This window comes from Astyanax mexicanus, chromosome 6 (assembly GCF_023375975.1).
Source record: "Astyanax mexicanus isolate ESR-SI-001 chromosome 6, AstMex3_surface, whole genome shotgun sequence".
Classification (NCBI taxonomy): Eukaryota; Metazoa; Chordata; class Actinopteri; order Characiformes; family Acestrorhamphidae; genus Astyanax; species Astyanax mexicanus.
In genome coordinates, this window is record NC_064413.1 from 43,465,235 (window position 1) to 43,480,757 (window position 15,523).

At 35.8% G+C, this 15,523-nt stretch overlaps 1 protein-coding gene across 1 annotated transcript in view; it reads right to left on the reverse strand.

Moving 5' to 3' along the window:
• The window catches only part of vopp1 (VOPP1 WW domain binding protein), a 60,459-nt gene that overhangs the window by 8,951 nt on the left and 35,985 nt on the right, over nucleotides 1-15,523 (reverse strand). The window contains exons 3-4 of the mRNA XM_007233390.4: nucleotides 6,895-6,972; nucleotides 5,662-5,795 (exon numbers count right to left, since the gene is read on the reverse strand). Coding sequence (XP_007233452.2) covers nucleotides 5,662-5,795; nucleotides 6,895-6,972 — 212 coding nt within the window. The remainder of the gene's footprint in view (nucleotides 1-5,661; nucleotides 5,796-6,894; nucleotides 6,973-15,523) is intronic.

Here is a 15,523-nt window from a genome sequence, read left to right on the forward strand (position 1 = left end):
CAACACATGGACAAAACACTTTACATAAGAGAAGAATTGAAATACCTAGGATGCTCATCCTGTTTACAAAGAAACAAAAACATTAAAAAAAGAACAAAAGACTGAACAGACAGTACAAGCCTAACACTTGAACACACTGTGTATGAATGGATTTTGTTTTTGTTTGACTGTACATGTTTAGTTTATTACATTTCAAGTGGGCTATATATAATTTTCTTTTGTATAATTAGTTCTCCACTGCACAGTTCACAGTGCACTCACTATGATGAGAGAGAGTACAGGAGGGAGGAAAGCTGGCTGCTGAGAAACAACCACAGGGTGTCACTAAGCACAAATCTCATCAGAGCTCTACAGTCCATTTAAACATGCAGACCAGGAATAAATAGCAGGATTATGTAGTTGAAATCACTTAATGGAGACATTAAAATGAACAGTGTGAGAAATATGTCCTGTTGTTCTGTTTATTTCTTTCTGCAGAATGTAGCTCACTGAGGAAAGACATGAAACTGCAGCAGTTTGCTCTACAGAAACGCTAAATACTGATCCTGACTGTGCTCTGAACAAAATCTGCATCTGGTAATTGGTTGATCTGCCCAGAACGAACGTTAACGTACTTTATTATTAGGGGAAAAAGGAAGCACTGTGGTCTCTTCACGTTCCATGTTCCCCACAGAACAAGGCTTCTTCAGTCCAACTCAAGGACTGAAATTAGGCATCTCGCTACATTATTTAAACTCTCAATTCAATTTTCCACACGAGTGACTGAGATAATGGCAGAGTCCATTTAATTCTCCTCTGTTCTGACAGTCAAGTTTTAAAAGCCATGAAAAGACGGTGACCTACTTTTGACTCTGAACTCTATGTAAAACTGTCATAATAATGAAAGCATGTCAGATCTGAGTCTTTTCTAAGTTCTCTGTTTCTGTATGTTGAGTACATGACTTACTGTTTAGTACAGGTTCAGTCATAAGCAGTTATATCATATGAGTTGTTGTCTGTTAAAACAACAGCATCTAAATTTACTGATTTAACCAGTAACATACATAACAGTACTTATTTTAAGGACTCTTGCACTGGGCTACACTATTAAAAAGAATGTTTTTGTTTATATCAGATACATTATATGAACCGATCCTAAAGTTACATTGCGTTTTTCTCTGACCCAAAATGCTTAATTATCAAAATAACCTAATTTAATTACATTTAAAGAGTGAGATTCCCCAATGCACTGAATAAATTCCTAAAAAGTAATAAGGAAAGATTTATATTCATACCGGTTCTGTTCAGTTAAGGTTTGTGCCTGAACTCCTGTGAAAACGAAAAGATCTATTTCTGATACACCTGAAAAACCTGTGAAAATGTCACGGCACAGTATAAATTTAGCACCTTCACTTGGAGATATTTTTACAGTTATGAACACCGGAGAGTCTGGCCCACAGAAATAAGGTCATTATTCCGTATTCCACTCCTAATGTGATCTCTCCAGAAGAACAGGCACAGCAGTGAAAAAGGTAGAGCTAATCGACAGCAGTGGGTAGCCATGCAGTCACACAAGTCTGCTCAGTAAAATTCAGAAGTAGAGAATACTGTATTATTAAATATTATAGTGTATCAAATATTACAGAACACTGTTAAAAAAATAGTAAATATTAATTAGTTAACATTTTTACTGCACTACAAAATACATGTACATGTGATAAAATTTGTTATAACTTATAAGAAAGTAAACATTTCTTTTTATACTTTATTTAAGCAGAAGCACTTTATTTGCCTCCACAATCCCCTGATCTAAACCTGATCAACTGAGATTGTGATTTGAGGTGATTTGGGATGAGCTGGAGCTATTGTTCAGCTCCTCCTCCTTTCAAGACACTGAAAAAAACTATTGCAGGTGACTCTACCTCATGAAGGCACTAAGATTAAAATACATGCAGATCTGTCCTTAAAGATAAATGTGCTACTTAGAAGAATCTATAAAAACACATTCTGGTTTGTTTAACACAATTTGTGTAGAGAATAATTCACAATGTAAAAATGTACAATGTAAAAAAATTAAACGATTAATCGATATAATCGCCAACGTCGATTATTTACATCTGTTGACTACAAATTTCATTATCGACTAATCGTTAATTTGTAACTGTACCACATTACACAAAGTGCTGGGGATAGAAGCGCAATGGCAGATGGGTAAATGGCTCATTTACACAGTTTACACTCAATTTAATCTGTGTCTCCTAAAGTGCCCAAACTATAAAAATTAAATTATATATTTAATCCCTAAATATCAGTACTTTCCATGTTTAAACAACATCTGAATGTTTAAATGGCTTTTAAATCTTATGTTCAGCTGTTTCTATCGTTTTTAGAGATGGAGAACATAGCAGAAATAATCACTGACTAATGAAACAAATAATTATCAGATTAGTCAATTATCAACATAATCATAAGTAACAGCTCTAGCAAAAAATCATAAAAAGGAAGAATTAAATGAAAAAAGGTGTGTCCAAACCTTTAACAGGCACTGTATGTTTTATTTGAGAAAGTATTTTGACAACAGACTCATTTTTTTCACTTAAGTACAGCTTCTCTGTTCTGTTTCCACCTCTGCTCAGATTACATGCTTCCTCCATTCAGGGCAGTAGGAAGCTGGTGGTGGCCACATTCTGGTGCCAGATCTGTTTACCGTTACAGACGCTTTATCTGAGATACTCTGCTTTTTTCTGCATGAATAAAGGGAGGCAGAGATGGAGAACGGAAAGAGGAAGGATAATGGTAGCAGGATGTGGCTGAGGTAAGTATGGAAACTTCTTCAGCCTCTGGCTAGCCTGTGGCTTTCTGGACCTTGGGGTACAAAACTAATAATTAATGTCTGCCGCAGCGTCTGAGACCATTAAACCTGTCCAGTTCTGTGTTATGTGGGGGCAGTAAATAACATGATGATGATAGGCAGCTGACAGAATATCTGTGAAATGTCTGGGTTGAGACGTACAGGTCTTAATATGCTGCTGATGTGCAAAAAATGTTTCCAAAATGGCAGCTTAGTCAAAATTAAAAGCTAGATGTTGATCTATTCCTCATGAAACTTGAAAACATTGTACAGGACAACTGCCAGACTAAACAATATGTATGTGCACATCATATTTCCTTGATACAAATGGTAAAATTCACAATGTTCAATTTTCCATGACATATTTTATAATGAGATGGTAATATTAATAACATAATCAGTTCGATCAGTGAAGTCTGGTGAAATCCGATGAAAATTATTCATTTTTTTATATTGCAGAATATATTTTAGTAGAAAACCAAAACATTTCACTGTTAATTTTTCCCCTAATATTGTGCAGCCCTAGTTTCTTCTTTCTTTACCACACTTTTTGGTATTTATTTATCTCATAGCAACACTCAATAGTTATTTAATATATATATTTAGGAACACCCACCACATAGATAAGCTTTCTAGGTATACAATCTGACTACAGCCAATCATGTTCACCCACTAGCCAGCCCAGCAATGGAAATTAACTGCTATAAGACCATCACAGAGGGTGGCTGACAAATTATGCATAGGAACAGATGGGCTACAAGTGAGGAATATAAACCCACAAAGTACACCAGTGCTGAAGGTGCATCACAAGAACAAAAAGAAGCTTAAGATCATTACACACACAGATACATATACAGTGAAATAAAACAATGGCAATTAGTAATCAAAGCATATACTGCAGAAGAGCAAATTACAGTATTTACTAGGGGTGGGCGATATGGCTCTAAAATAATATCACGATATTTCAGGGTATTTTTACAATAACGATATACATGGCAAAATAGGAAAACAGAACAATAATTCATTAATTTCAGGAATATAGTATAACAGTATAATCATAACGTGGTAAAATAAATAATATAGCATAAAATAATATAATGCAGCAAAAAATATTGCAGAATATTTTCATGCATAAAAACTGCAAGCAAGAACTATAAACTAAAACAATTATACAATAAATACACCTAAAGCTTCACAGTAAATAATGGACTACTTTTTAAGACAAACCATCCCTATTATCCCGATATGGATTTTTAATATCATGATATTTCTGTGTCACGATATATTGTATACGATATAATATTGCCCACCCCTAGTATTTACTAGGTAGGGCTGTAGAAAACTGAAGAAAAAAAAAACATTTAGTTTGAATAGTTTATATAGCTTACATATGTATTACATATATATTTTGCAATATTGAAACATAGAAGTCAGAAACCCAACCTACTGTTATTAATAATAAACTCTGTGTATTCAATACTTGAGTATATAGTGTGAATTTACTGTTGCATCAAACTGTAAACATGTAACCAATGTGCAATGTGACTACTGCACAGGTGTGATAACAATGCTTAAACGATACACGATAAACAATATATTGTGCAGACCTATTATTAAGTGCAATGTAAATACTTAAACATAAATACGTAAACATACCCTAGACACATATAAAAAACATACAAATTTGAACACTAACAACTTCAGGAGGTGATGCAATCAACATTTAAACACTAAACCTTATCTTCCCATAACAACCAAATTCTTCCCAGAACAACTAAAACACCAGTAATACCTGCCTGGCAAGGAGCAAATTTTTTTTATTATTTTCTTTCTCACTGCAAAATGAAACGGATTTAATTTGAACTAACTGAACACGCATTTTACTTTCAAGTGTAAATGCATGTGGTTTTATACGACAGTTAGTTCCAACCTCACAATCTGATTGGTTGAGAAGTGTTCTAGCCATGCTGATATTTGTGATAACATCACGGCCTTCTCACACTAAACTTGTATCACTCCGCGGACACGTTGCCGAGTAATGGCGTATATACACACAGGACAGTTTTGAATCATCACCTTCAGCCTCATCACCAGCAGCAGCATTAGCTTAGCACAGGCTAGCACTCAGCCACGGCACGCTCGCTCGCGTCGCTGGCTCGTCTTTTGTGGAAATAACAACTTTCCATATCCTCTAATGTGAGTTCTCTAATGTAGAAAAATAGATTGAAGAAAGCAAAAAGAAATGGGGGAGTATAAAAACACAAATAAATCAATTCAATGATTACACTCACCATTTCTTTTTTTCCTCTTTGTTTTCGCTTTTATTTTTTCATGTATTTATTTAGTTTTAGATTTCAAGCTAACGTTCCTGGTGTTAGTCTGTACTATACGCTGTTGTAGTTACTGTTCTGTTACAGTTGTTGTGGAACTAGTTATTGGCGGAAAGCACTGTCCATATTAAAGCATATTTATTCTGAATTTCTTAAGGTTCATGGATTTGTTTTCTTTATTAATTTTGTAAAAAAAAAAAAAAAAAACTGTTGTATAAAAGCAATAGAACACTTGAGTTCATGTGTTATCGCGAATAACATCACGGCTGTAATTTGGTCGTAGGCACGAGCCGAAGGTGAGCACACACTCCCTCTTGTGTTCTTTTGCTTAAAAAGAACATATATTATTAAGTCTGGTAATGTTGTCTTCATAATGAAACAAGCAGTTGGTCAGTGTTCTTGAAGCAGTTCGACTCCAAAAGATGCTCCAATCAGCCACAACCTAAAAGGAAAAACTGATATTAGTCACAGATTAGGGTGCAACCAAGAAGAGCATCTCACCTGGTGTGCTCACAGGCTGTCTGGTGAAAGACACATTAAAGGCAGGCTCTTCACTGAGAGGAGACAGATACATGCGTCGCCGAATGAAAAAGCCGGCTCCACAGCAAAAGAGCACGCCCATCATCAGCAGCAGCCTACAGAAGAAAGAGTGAACATTTAAGTGAGTGAAAGCAGAAGAGTACAGAGAGTACACCTTTTATTACAGTTATCTTTTCACATTATCTACTATCCTTGCCAAAGCTCCCATTCAGTGAGGGTGTAATTAAATCTGAAGCGTCTGCAAAAACCCAGAAGCACATTGCCCCCCATGTGACTCTTTTTTTGAAGTAATTGTTAAAGAATCTGGCCTTGTTCAAGGCCATCCAGTAAAAGTACTCAAGTAATCCTGAGTGAGTTCAGCGGGTTGGTGCATTAAAAATAAATGCAAAAAGAACTTCAGAGGTACTAGTGCTTTAATCACACAGATGGGCTCTCTAGCAACACCGCAAAGCTTTTCCAGACAGTATATGACAGTATATATATATATTCAGCTGTGGAAAAAATAAGAATAAGTTGTTGATTTTACCAAACTGAAAACTCTGAAATATAATCAAGAGGAAGATGGATGATCACGAGCTATCAAACCAAGCTGAACTGCCTAAATTCTTGCACCAGGAGTGGCATAAAGGTATGCAAAAGCAGTGTGTAAGACTGGTGGAGGAGAACATGCCAAAACTGCATGAAAACTGTGATTAAAACTAGGGTTATTCCAACAAATATTGATTTCTGAACTCTTTCTTTGCATTATTTAAGATCTGAAAGCTCTGCACAATTTTTGTCATTTTAGCCATTTCTCATTTTCTGCAAATAATAGAATGAATAATATTTGGAATTAGAGAGAAATGTTGTTTGTAGTTTAAAGAATAAAACAACAAAGTTAATTTTACTCAAACATATACATAAAAATAGCAAAATCAGAGAAACTGATTCAGAAAGTGAAGTGGTTTCTTTTTTTTCCAGAGCTGTATATATATTTAAAGGATGCAGACATCAGGAAAAAAAAACGCTGTGAGGAAAAAGTGTTGTTTTTGTATGTAGAGTGTAGCTGCATCAATTCTATGTACTGCTCTAAGCTCCTGGCCTGTTATCTAGAGCCAAGTAGGTTAGGCAGTTTAGCTAAATTGCATGTTGGCACACTTGTTTGGAATGAACACCAGGAAGGTGTGAGAATAGAAGGTAATGAAGATTTCTTACCAGAAATACCACAGCCTCTGGATGGAGAGGGCTCGGACACAGCAGCGAGTCCCACAGCAGTCCTCGTAAGAGCGACATCTGTCCACACAAACGAGAAAGAGAGAGAGTGTAAATGTTAACACAGCATTAATATACAACTTCCCATATCCTCTAATGTGAGTTCTCTAATGTAGAGTCTTATGCTATAGAGGATCACACCTGCCAAAATAAAAAATAAATTAAAGAAAGCAAAAAGAAATGGGGGAGTATAAAAAATGCTAATAATTCAATTAAATGATTATACTCACCATTTTTTTCTCTTTGTTTATGCTTTATTTTTTTCATTTATTTATTTAGTTTGGTAACACTTTACTTGGATGGTCCATTTTATGGCCTTGTTGATGCTCAACTGACCTTCAACTAACACTGAATTGAATGTCCATTAAATTTAACTTAACCTTATGTTGAATGTAAATAATTCAAAATAGAACCTTAATCAACCCTATAATCTAACCCTACACCTTACCCTAACCTTAACCTAAACTTAAAATCTATCCCTAAACCCAATCCTAAAATATTAAGATAAGCGTTTTGATTAGAGTTGAATGTAGGGTTATATTCAATAGAGAATCATTTACTTTCACCTTTTAGTTCATTTGCATTTAATAGACATGTAGTTGAATGTTAGTTGAATGTCAGTTGAGCATGAACGAGGCCATCAAATGGACCATCCAAGTAAACTGTTACCTTTAGTTTTAGTTTTGGCAGGCTTTGTCCTCCACACTATGCAGGAGAAATGGGGAAATTATTAAATCCCAGCTATGGTTGTTCAATAATTTCTCACCTGCAGCTCATTAAAACAAGCAGACAAAGTCTGAAAGTCTAAGTGAATTATAAACTTAGACTGAAAATAAATCCGGGTAAGTATTGTACTCTCATGCTGAATACAGGAGACGAAATTATAAACAATATAACTACAATAATGACTGAACCGAACTGGCCAATCTTTCTGCAAGCTCTGTAAATTCTTTATGTTTGGCCTAACGATGCACTGGCTTGTTAGAACACAGATTTGGGGACACAGCACACACAGTTCAGTTATTCTTCCCAAAGCTAAAGGCTATCCAATTAGGACCTGTCGTGAGAGGCCACTGCTCTTTGCTATCCCTCGAGGCACAGAATGACAAAGTGCTTTTCCATGGGTATCCATGGCAATGCCCCGAAACTGAGAGCAGCCCAGGCAGAGGGTTATGAATATGAGAAGAGATACTCTCGGGTACTCAGGTGCACTTTGAGTGGAACACCAGTGCCGACATTACACGTTAATTTATCCAGCATCAGGCCTACAGCTGCCTTCCCAATAAGACACGTAGACCATACTTGTTTTTTCTTGCTGCCATTCACTAAATTAACTAGATTTGTGTTTGTTTGCTGGGTTAATTCTTTGTAAATTATCCACAAATGACCCAAAGAATAATTTGAGATTTTTTTTAGTACAATGCAATTTCTTTTTTATTTATATGTTTATTGGACTTTAAGAGTGGATTAGCTGTGATAAATGTTGCCCTGTAGTTATTACTTTTTCCATTAATACTTAAAATCCAGATTCAATGGAAGTAGACTGGACACTGTGGACACTGTGGTTCTATTCTCTTCTTTATTCTACAGAAATAATCTAAAAATTTTCACCATGTCATCAAATTTACAACCAAAGTCTGCACTGTAGAAATCAGAGGTGGATCCACCTTCATCTCCCCAGCCATTAAAACGATCTTCGTTGAGTTTACAGTGCAGCATTATTGTGTAGGTCTATAGTTTAAGCACTAGCTCTTTTGCGTTTTAGAAGTGAGTATTATCGGCCTGTAGCCCGCTCCTAACCCCGTCTAGCACTGCTGGAGCAGCATTAGCATTACCCACTAACCGCACTTATCGCTAGTTAGCTCTTTTGCGCTCAGAGGCGAGTATATCGAACTGTAGCCTGTGTGTTTACAAGCTATGTGGGACGAACCACTAGAAAATAATGCCCTGGGTTACCGGAACACTCAGGGTTCCTCAGTGTAGCCCTGTTTGGCTAGCCTTATTGAAAATATGAAAATCTAAGCTTACTGGAGATAATCTGAAGTACCTTACTCACTCAAATGAACAGTTTTTAGGAGAGAAATGTGTGTAGATTAACATCCAGCACTCGTTTGACTTTAAAAATAATGTGCCTTATAATCTAGCGCGTAAAAATAGACCAGAAAATAGACGCTTATTGATAGTGCACCAAATCTGATTCACCTCTAGTGCAAAAAATAATGTAGTATTTGAATTCAGTTCAGATCAGAAACTAAGTTAGGGGAAAGCACTGGTCGAGATAGCGTATAATATTATAATATTACTGAATCCAGCATGTCCACACTAATGTTAACTATTGGCTATTTTAAGAATCATCAGTCTTACCAAAAAAAAAAAAAAAAACACTTAGAGTCTGTTAAAAAAGTAATAAAATAAGCTCTTTTATAATTAAAAAAATGGCATGGGGAATATATAGGGATTTGTGACATAAAAACCTAAAAAGACCTACCCATCAGTTCAATTAGCATTGAAGAAAAAAGTTTGATCAGTGTATCTCTCATGGAAATCCTTAAGCATACACAATCAAATATTCCAACATTGACGGGGCACCTGGAGTCTTGTTAGAGGTAAACAACACGTCTTCTGCCTATTCCAGGCAAGCTGAGGTGGAAATGGAGGGTCTACACTTTTCCTGTTGTCTCTGAGACATCAATTATAAACACATGAGCTTCTGTCGCTCGCTGTCGTTACCTGGCTTAAAGCAGCTGATTAAGAATGCCACTCAAGATAAATAATTCAGTGTTTCTCATTTAGGAGTGTGCCCAGCTGGTGTGAGCATCTGATCAGGAACGATAACAAGACCACCACTGACTCAGCATGTGCTCCACACCCAGCAATGAGCAGGTTCCTCTGATCATGGGGACATCTCGCTTCTCCTTGTAGAGAGAGGCGTGTCTGAGCGACTGAGGCTTTACAGACTGGACACCAGTGACCCTGAGCCGGTAGAGAGGAAAGGCCAGCTGATGGTTACCAGGACAACACAAAATAATTCAAATAGAGGTGCATCTGAAAAGAAAATAAAAATATCATTGAAAAGATACTTTATTTCATTAATTCAGTTAAAGATGTGAAATTATATCTTTATTACATGTATATGTATTATATAGATGTATCACACACAAAGTGATCTAATTTAAGAAATCAATTGTTACTACTGGCTGTGGGCAGTGTGCCAAATCCTGCTGGAAAATGAAATTCGCATCTCCATAAAAGTTGTCAGCTGAGGGGAGCATAAAGTGCTGTAAGATTTTCCAGGAAAACACTGCACTGACTTTGGACTTAATTAAACACAGTGGACCAACACCAGCAGATGACCGTTGTCTCTATCTAATGTGTCATGCACTCTTTATTCCAGCGCCCCACGTTGACTTTATCTCCCTTCAAACATACAAGTTTACACTAGTATTTTAATTGACCCCACTAATATAAATACAATTGCATCTTACATTTTTTACATTTATTATTTTATTCATATTTAAATATCCACTACAAAAACTTGCATCTTAAGAAGAACAAGCATGATTTCTCGCAGTTAATCACAGAATATTATATAGTATGACACCACTAGTATAAATATAATATAGAATATATTATGTGTATCGTGTGGCCTCAAATGTAAAAAAATGAATCTCAGTAAAAGGACGCTACAACATTCTAAAGGGCAGGGCAGGGTCTCCATTGCAACTCCAGTGTCAGATCTCTGTGGAACATGCTGATATATCTGACTATGATTTCCTTAGACTTTCTACCCGATTCTACAAGTATTAAACTCAAAATCCATAAGAGAACTGTAGCAACATCAAAAACAAAAACAGTTAGCATTTCTCCTGCACCTGCAGTACTACATGTGTGAAACGTATCAAATCCAATTCTTCTATCTGATTGAAGAAACTCTGTGGTCTGTCCAGATAGATGACCACATTAGCCTCAGAACTGCAGCAATGAGCAGAAAATAATCTGCTATAATTCTATTGGAATTCAGGAGTGACAGAGACACTCTGGCCTTGTCAAGGCCTCGTGGCATGAACGCTGGTGACCGGTCACCTGGTCCATGACAGCTAGAGTGGTGAGCGTCCATCTGTGACGTAAAGGTCAAGCAGTTGCCACAGGTCAGAAAGACAAATAGACACCCTTCATGTCCACATTCAGCTCACCGTGCAGCAGCTTTCTATTCATGAATCAGTCAGCTCCGCATGACTAACATGACAGACAGCACTGTGCATTTAAATATTCTACTATCTCTCGCAAAGCATGAGACTGCAAAACACTTCAGCTACTTTTCTTAAGACTGGTCTGTCACAGATCAGTTTTATATTATTTCAGTGTTTAAAAAAGGTCTATTAACGACAGCTCAAATTCAATAGACAGATACGGTCTGATACACATTTATTTCAAATATATGTACTTAATTATTTACATATATTTTTAAATAATATATGATTTCCTTCATTCTCACATTCAGACAGAGAGGTCACTTGTTTGTTTAAGCAAACACTGTCTTCCTGTACACTGTGCTCCTGTCTCACTTTACAGATTACACTACAGATATATTACCTTTATATATATCTGACACACCACAGCTGCTTATAACTGCTGCTTATAAGATCTATTGTCCTGGCTTGTATGAAGCTTTGTGCAGGGATCCTATATCACGTCACTCACACATGATAAAACAGCTGGGCTTTAATAGAGCAGCTACAGATGACTTACTGCAGCCCTTAACAACATAAATCTTCTTCCCTTAAACTCATCTTCTCTCCTGGTTCCCTTCCTCTTTCTGACCTGAAACACTACTACGGCTCTAGCAGGAACATGTTCTAATAAGTGTAAAATCGTGGTGATTGTGTGGATATCTTAAATCTGGTCTTTACAAAGCAGACTAAAATCACTTTAATATGTGGTGCTATGTGAACAGTCAGATTGACTGTAACTGAGTGTTGTGAGTGGTTAGAGTTCGTCCACATGCTGAGCATCTTTGCCATCTTTATAAATGGCGAGAGACCAAAATACTAGAAATTTAAATTTTTAATAACTGATAACATCTATTAAAAGCTTAGGAATAGTTTGTAGCGTTAATAGCATGAATAGTCAATTACACACAAAAAAATTTTTTTACTGCTTGTTCTGGCTACTGCTCTTGTGCAGATCTCCACATGCACATCTACTTCACCAATAAAATGTCTATCTTCTACCGCTCTCAGCATTAACAACAAGATTAACAACAAGCTGACTGGGACTAAATCTCTGAACAGATCTTATATTGACAGCTCCAAAAATTGTATTATTTCACATCAAAAATTTAGAATTTTTGAAGTTTGAAGTTTTGAAGTTTGAATTCCGAATACTGGCAGTTATGGTGATTTTTGGGGGCTCCTAAATAATAATTCACTCAAGGGCTCCTAAATGATGCAGCTGTCTCAGAGTTATTGGGAGGTTAAAAGTTTGCTCCTTGGTGATGAACACAATATTTTTGACATATTAAAATCATAACGGATATAAGTTTGGTTGGTTGTGTTTGGTTTGTTGTGTTTGGAGCATAAATCATGGTGGAAGGAGTACTGTTGTGGTAGGAGCACTAACTGGATAACACTCTTATGAGTACATCACAGTGACAAAACAGTAAATGTCAAAACACAGCAGAACTAACAAACCCCAATAACCACACAAAAAAACAACCACTAAAAATCCACCGAAAACACACCACCAGTGTTTAAAATCCTCAGGAATCACATCCTCCAAGTGATGGAGTCTTCAGCTCCTTTCTGGTTCTGGAATGTACGTGGTCTATCAGCTGGTTCTCCAAGTTCGAAAGCATTTTGAAGCAACGTAATTGTTCTATGTGTTTCTATAGAAACAATACAAAAGCCCTGCCTGATGATGCATTACCGAGTTTGCCCTGAAAAGCTTCCAGGTCCACCTTCAATCTGTATCAGCAACTGATTGTTTTAAAAAAAATAAAAAATATATTAATAAATATTGGTGATATATAAATCCCAAAAGCACTGATCAGCCCACCTCTAAATATATTCAATCATTTTCCTATAAAAAACAGATATTTAGTTGGCTAAAACAAGCTGAAATCTGATTAAACAGTACAGACACTGCATGAAGGAAAGAGACCTGAAAAACAAAACATGCATCTGCTGCTTCCCCAGTCTCTGCTGTGCAGTGATTTCATATTTAATTAATGAACATTTCATGATTCTGTATGCAACATAGTGACAGCATTGAGCGGGCGAGCGGAAGCTCAAGGATAAAACGAGGATTAAGCAACAGCAAGTCACTGCTGCACAGGTCGGCTCTTCAGCCTGACAAAACGACAGGGAAGCAATATCAAAGGCCATTCTACCAAGGAGCTTTACCTCAACAGCGGCTCACTAATGACTGTGAAACAGTAATCAAAGAGAAACATGAAGGGAGAAAAACGAGGGACAGAAATTCTCATTTCAAACCAGGCATTAGCAAAAAAACAAGAAAAACGATTTATCTATCACACAAACAAGAGCAGAACACAGGTCTTAATATGTGAAATCTGAATCTGTAATGGTCACACTTTACGAAGAAGACAAGCATATACTTTCTATCTCAGATCAGGATGAAAACCACACAGCCTCTGCAGAAACTCTCCAGAAAAAAATAGCTCCATTAGAAATACTTGACGATATTAGCATAATTAATGGGCCATATAAGAGACAAAGCCTGAGGAGGAGGGGGGGCATTATTATTGCCATTAGGAGAGCAAACAGCATGCAAACACTGGAGTGCCACTTTGTCCAAGTGGAAATCCATCATAGCAACAAAACCCAAAATAGTCTCCAAGCAGAACATAATAATGCACTAAGCAGAAAATGCCTGATTCTCCAAAGACTCAAGCAAGCGTAACACAACACACCTCTGAATGCAGCCTTGTTTAATACTCCCAAAAACGTTTTTTAAAACACTTTATATCTGCACCGCATCTAAATATTAAATCTCGGTATCACTTTTAAATAAGACTACCTTTATAAATGGTTTACAAATGGTTTACAATTAGTTTATTAATGGTTACTAATTAGGTTGTAAATGCCTTAAAAATGATTAATAAACAGTTATAACACACACGTATAAAGGGCAACAATGACCTATTGTTTGTCAAATAAGGAAACCACTGCCATCTATATTGTTGCACTTCTATGTATGTGTTATAACTGATTATTAATGATTTTTAAGGCATTTACAACCTAATTAGTAGCCATGAATAAACTAATTGTAAACCATTTATAAACCCTTTATAAAGGTAGTCTTATTTTAAAATGGTACCTAAATCTCTCCAGCCTGCAAATATCTGCAGTGCCTTTGTGTAATGCTACCTTTTATATTATAATTACAAGAGATAATGTTAATTGGGGTAGGACACCTACACCTAACATTAAAATATATTTTGCGTCTACATGTCAGCATTCTGGAGAGATTGTCTGTCTGTTAGGATTCAAAAATGATATTAAAATAAATTTTAATATGTCTCAAACAGTTTTCACATTCACACACAAGCAAGCACACAGACATGCAATGTCTAGAAATGCCTAAATAATTGGGCATTGTGTCACATATCTTGTCAATGCAGTGTGAAACCTGGACATTTTTTTATATTCTCACCCCCACAGTTGTGTACAGAGAAATACACTAAATCCTCTACAGAGAAAACATTTTAAAGCAATTACTGTTACTATTTACTGCTTAGATTGCTTGTATAGATTTTGAAATATTGGTGAAATCATAAGATGTGGCGTCTACTTACTTTATACGTTATTGTGTTCATTTATCAAATACATAGAAATAACAGCAAAATGTGCTAAAAATCCACACAAAGGACCAACAAAATGTGCTTAAAACTTTTGAATTGTAATTTTCATTGGTGAAGAAAAAAAAATGTTGCACACACATCAGAAAAACTATCACAGAATCCAGTACACATTTCTAAATAAATGTATATCCATATAATGTATATATGCTGTGTTCACACAGCTTCTGCAGCATTTTTTAAATATATTTTTTACTTAATCTGCTTTTAGCTACGGTGCACAGCTGGAATTCACTACAGGCAACTCTAAAACTCAGCTCACTGGAGTCACTAAATCATTTAAAACTTTTAGTTTCTAACCACCTTCAGACAGCCTGTAACTGTAGAGTTCTTCTTTTTCCTTTTATTTATTTTTTGTTCTTTTATTTATCTTATTTTCTGGTTCACGTTTTAGCCTTTTTATTATCTTATTCATTTCATACTTTAATTTGTTTTATTTCCTGTATATTTTGGGTGTTTTACCACTTCATTTTATCCTTTTATTTACCTTTTACATCATATGATTTCCATCATATACTGTCTTTATATTCTTGGTGTTATTTTAGCTACTTCACTCTTCAGTCCTCCATTTCTTTATTTGTGGTTATAATTTATTCAAATTATTTACTCTTTATTGTATTGATTGTTTGCTTGTTTTTCTTTGCCCTTGTCATTGAATTTTTATTGTGTTGTTTAACTTGATTAAATACTTGA